The 5,044-nt window shown below is 50.6% G+C and overlaps 1 protein-coding gene across 2 annotated transcripts in view; it reads right to left on the minus strand.

Annotated features, from left to right (window-relative positions):
- The window catches only part of Mybbp1a (MYB binding protein 1a), a 14,491-nt gene extending 11,475 nt beyond the window's left edge, over positions 1-3,016 (minus strand). For both annotated transcript variants that reach the window (XM_023723224.1, XM_004638299.2), the window contains exons 1-5: positions 2,778-3,016; positions 2,511-2,606; positions 1,522-1,605; positions 1,359-1,433; positions 1,156-1,263 (exon numbers count right to left, since the gene is read on the minus strand). In XM_023723224.1, coding sequence (XP_023578992.1) covers positions 1,156-1,263; positions 1,359-1,433; positions 1,522-1,605; positions 2,511-2,606; positions 2,778-2,969 — 555 coding nt within the window. In that variant the 5' untranslated portion in view covers positions 2,970-3,016. The remainder of the gene's footprint in view (positions 1-1,155; positions 1,264-1,358; positions 1,434-1,521; positions 1,606-2,510; positions 2,607-2,777) is intronic.
- Positions 3,017-5,044: the final 2,028 nt, after the last annotated feature.

The following is a 5,044-nucleotide window of genomic DNA, read 5'->3' on the forward strand; positions in this document are numbered from 1 at the left end:
GGGGCTGGCTGGCATGTGGTGCTGGGGGATTGAACCGCGGTCCCAGTGCCTTGCTAAGCTTGTTCTAAGTAGGTGCTTTAGAACACTGAGCCATCTCACCAGCCCTGTTCTTTTAATTAGTATTTTTTGGTTTCTTACAGGACAGGCCCCTTTCTTTTTTCAAGATAAAAGTACACTCTGTAATTCTTGCTGAACTCTTGGCAATCTTCCTGCCTTGGCCTCTGAAGTGCTGGAGTTACGGGTGTGTGCCAACATGCCTGGTGACAAGCCCATTTCCTATACAAGGACTCCTAAGTGGAATTCTAGGGTTTTAATTCAAGTCCTTTTAGCTTTGAGGCCAAGCCTGAAAGACTGTGCACATGGTAGCCCCTGCTCTTTTCTTCAGTGGCACATATTCCAGATACAAGCCTGTTACCCAAGCAGAGCAGCGGAGGCCCACAAGGGCCAGCCCTGATCAAAATAAAAATGCAAAGATGTTTAACACACGTGCCAGTGCCGGGCACTGTCCTAGACCTGTACTCACGATGTGGAAGCCATTGGCTACACAGGGCTACTGAGGTGTGAGAACAAAATACACACTAGATTTCAGATTTTTTTTGTTTTTTTCTTTTCAAGACAGTGTCTTCCTATGTAGCTCAGGCTGGCCTTGAACTCATGGCCATTCTCCTGCTTCAGCCTATTGAGTGCTGGGACTACAAGTGTGCGCCACCTTAACAACTCTTTACAACAATTCCATGCAAAAGATAGTATTTTTTAAAAATTATTATTTTTGGGGGTATTTTAGGGAAGGGTCTACAGGGTGTTCAGGGTCTCACTACTAGATCGGATTTGTAGTGATCTGCCTGTTTATAGCCTCCCAAAAGCTGAGATCACAGGCACATGCCACCATGCCCAGTCTCAATTGCCCTCTTAAGGGGTTGGAGCCGGTGCAGCAGGCCCCGGGGATCAAACCCCGGCCCCTGTGCTTGCTTGCAGGCGCTTTAATCTGCTGAGCTATTTGGCCTGCCTTTTCAAGACAGAATTTTAGACACACTACATTAAAATGTCTCCCAACTATCCCCCCTTTTTAAAATACAGGTATTGAAAAATTTCCAACTGTGCATACACTTTTATGATTCTATAGAACTGTGCTCAGTGCAGCAAGTGAGCCCGTACCTCAGAAAGGATGTCCACCAGGGCCTTCATGGGCTGCCCCTGTAAGTGGTTGTAGTGGTGGCTCAGGACTTGTAGCAGCTTCACCGATTTCATCAGGGCCTTCTGGTCCTTGTACCCACAGAGAGTAGAAGGTATGAGCAGAGCATGCTACTGTACCCCATTCCTAAGCCAGCCCAGTGGCTCTTGCACCTCAGAGCCCCTACCTTCATTAGTCGGCCTGATTGAAACAGGGCCAGCACTCCAAACAGATTTGCAAAGAGAACAGGTCTTATCATCGTCTAGGAAAAGATTTTAGGGACAGTAAGAAAGGCCCAAGCACTGCCCAACCTCCACCACCAGAGCTGGTAGCCCTGAGGCCATGCTCACCTTTTTTGCAGTATTCAGTGCATATTTTTCTTGTACCTGTTCCAGGATGCTGCACAGGGAGATGTCTTCAAAAGACTGTAATAACTGCCAGAAGCAGTGGCAAGAGAAAGGGGGGTTCAAGGCAGTGGCTCAGCCATAGGCTGTCAGACCTTAACTATTCCGTCTTTCCTGGTATTGCAGATTCACTCCATGGAGTGCTGAGCTGCAACCTCATCCCTGATTTCTTATTTTGAGACGAGATTTGCTAAGCTGTTCAGCTTGGGAGTCAAATCAGCAATTGTCTTAACCTCCCACAAGCTGGGATTACAGGTGTGTGCACCATCATGCCTGGCTTTAATCACCCAGGAAGCCTTGAATCCCTATTCCCACCCCAAGGATGCCTGTGAAGCTTACAACCCTCTGAGTAGTGCTGATGGGATGCCACCTTTCAAATGTAATGGAATCTTGTTTCCCCGCCCCATCTCTACCAAAGATTTTGCAGTTATCACCTATGCTCATCAGAGTGCATACTTGCAGGACTTGTAGCAGCTTCACCGCTACAAGATCCTCAGACAATCTACCCTATCTAAACAGCCTGAGCTACCTCTGGGTCAGTGAAGACCAACCTTTTAGAGACCAAGTACCTAAAACGCAATTATTTATTGCAAGGTGCCAGTGTGCTATCCCAAATTGCACTGTGTTATCCAAGGCCTGGTGACTAGGACGATCTGGCTAGCCTGGCAACAGAGAGGGCTTTCTTTGGGTGCCCGCGGCAGCTCGAGGGCCACAGGTTCACCATCACTGCTCTAGACTGGCATGGAAAAGGAAACTTGCTCAAATTCCCTCTCCAACAGCCTGTGTAGACGGATCTTGCCCACGCACTTTCTCACACTCCTGCGGCGGCCTCCCATCTGCTCCGTCTTCTCCCTCACGCTGCCCCTCCCTTAAAGCTGAGACCCTCCCCACCCCATCCCCGCACGGCTGGGTCCCTGTGGGCAGCAACGTCTCACCTGTGCCAGAGCCATACTGTAGCAGGGCCGCGCGGTTTCTCGCCCCACTCCCAGCCCTGTGACGAGACGCTTCAGAGCATACTTCATCTCGGATCCCTGGGCAATCAAAAGAATGCCGCATGTTAGACGGTAACAAAAAAGGGCCCACCCTTACCCTCCTTGGCATCTAGAGTAGCGACAGCGAGCCCCTGTCCCAAGTCCCAGGACCCGTCGCCACTTCTCGGCCTGGATCTCGGCGGCGCCCTGCCCCAAGGCCCATCACCATGCCTCGGGCCTCGCTCTCAGGTACGCCAACAGCTTCTCCGTGGCCTCCAGCCGCGTCTGCTGGTGCGGCTTTGCAATGTCCCAGAAGAAGTCCAAGAACTCGCGGCTGTGCTCCAGCAGGCCATGGCGATCGGCAGACGTCGCCCCTCCAGCAGGCGCAGGCTCCGCCACTTCAGCACTCCCCATCTCCGCCATGCTGCGCGAAACACGTGGGCTCGGGAGAGAGCCACTTCCGGGTCAGAGCGCCGCGCATGCTCGCTGGATCCCGTCGTCTGGGGGTGGGGCCGGGCTCGGCCGGGGGCGGAGCCATTGAGACACGCCTTTTTGCCCTTACTAGGTGGAAAAACCGGGTTGCCGCAGCGGACTTAGCCCCCAGGATTATAGAATATGTCTTTATACTCCACCCAGGGAGTTCCTGATGGTCCGCCTTGTAAAACAAATTCAGGTGAAGGCGAGTGATCTATCTCGGCCCAAATCTGCCAGATCGGCCCCTGAGCTCCCCAACAGTGAGGCATTCAGAAATTATTGATTTAGGAATTATTGAGCCCCTCCTGTGTGCTTGGGGCTGTGCTGAGCCAGGCATTGCTTACACGGACTCCTTTTCTAGTGGGGGTAGACGGTGGATGAACAAGTAGCCAAATACAGTTGCAAAGTAATAATTATGAAGATAATAAATAGAAGGGCCAAAAGCTGGGAGTCCTGGCACATGCCTGTAATCCCAGCACTCAGGAGGCTGAGACAGGAGGATTGTTGCAAGTTCAAGACCATCCTGGGCTACAAAGTGAGCACAAGATCAGCCTGGAGTGCAAGGACCCTGTCTCAAAATGATAAACAATAATAATGATAACAATAATAATGGAATGGAGGGGGTCAAAGAAAACATTTTAAATTTTGAAAAACAAACATCACCTAGTGAAAATTTTACAACTAATCAGAAAGGAAATTAACAATAAGGTTCTGATTTGATTTAGATTTTTTTCTTTTTTCTTCTTTCTTTTGAGGCAGGCTTTCGCTGTGCATTTCAGGCTGGCTTTAAACTCACTTTGTAGCCCAGGCTGGTCTCTTGGCACTCCTTCTGCCTCAGCCTCCAGAGTGTTGGGGTCACAACCTGTGCCACCACACTGGTCCTGGCATACTGATGTGAGGGGGTGGTCACCCTGATGACAGGTGAGCTGAGAGCTGAGTGACAAGGAGGAGACATCTTCCCCTGGAGCAAAGATCTATGCTAAGAGGGACAAAAGCCAGGCTGAGGACAATGCAGCTACAAAGGCTCCAGAGATGAAGAGGAAGAGACTGGCAGGACAGCCAGAGAAGCAAGGTTGTGTGGGACCCCAGGGCGGCACTAGGAGTTTGGATTTCATTCTGAGTGTGATGAGAGGTCATCCTCCCTAAGGGTTTCACCTCAGGTTTACATTTTTAAGATTACCTGGGGCTGTGTGGGGGATGGGTCATGCCTGTGAGGATAGGAGTTGGAAGACTAAGTCCAGGACAGTGGTTTGAGAATGGGTCAGACTTGGGCTAATTGGGAGCTGGTCAGATTTGGGCATCAGGGGAAAGCAATAGAAAAAGATACCAAGTTTGGGACCCATATAACTGGGTAGACTGTGGCACTGTTACTGAACTGGAGAAGAATTGTCTCTGGGTGGGAGGTGGAGATGGTGGCATCAAGGTCTATTGCCTCAGAGTGGACTTTGACAACCGTGAGGGAGGGGAGGTGCTACTGGTAGCCCTGCTTCTTGGCTTAAGAAGCTGTTTTCTGGTGGGTTGTGTCTAAAGAGATTGCAGCCTGGCACTGTGGTGCACACCTGTAATCCCAGCTACTCGGGAGTCTCAGGGGAGGAAGATGTATAGTTCAAGGCCCACCTGCTCAATTTAAGACTCTGTCTTGATTTAAAAAAAAAAATAAATAAATAAACAGGGCTGGGAGTGTAGCATAGTGGTAAAGCTCTAGCTTGTGGGAGGCTGGGGGTTCCTTCTCCCACAATTCTACACACCCAGCTCCTGCCCCTTTGCACTCTGACCCTTGGGGTACCCCCCACTCACACTTGCAACATCTGCCCTGACTGACTTTGATGTTAGGAGACTGACTTTGCACAAGGGGAGCAGGGCAGGGAGAAGCTGGAAGACACCAAGCACAGTTCTGCCTTTCTCTGGGGGTTGGTCACCTGTGCTGGCCTAGGGGAGAACAACCCATTGCCCTGATATCACAGGCCTCAGAGGCTGAGGAGAAATTAACCAAAAAGCAAGAATGATACTTGGCACCCAGGAAA

The sequence above is a fragment of the Octodon degus genome, unplaced genomic scaffold (genome assembly GCF_000260255.1).
Source record: "Octodon degus isolate 3935 unplaced genomic scaffold, OctDeg1.0 scaffold00098, whole genome shotgun sequence".
In the NCBI taxonomy this organism is placed as follows: domain Eukaryota; kingdom Metazoa; phylum Chordata; class Mammalia; order Rodentia; family Octodontidae; genus Octodon; species Octodon degus.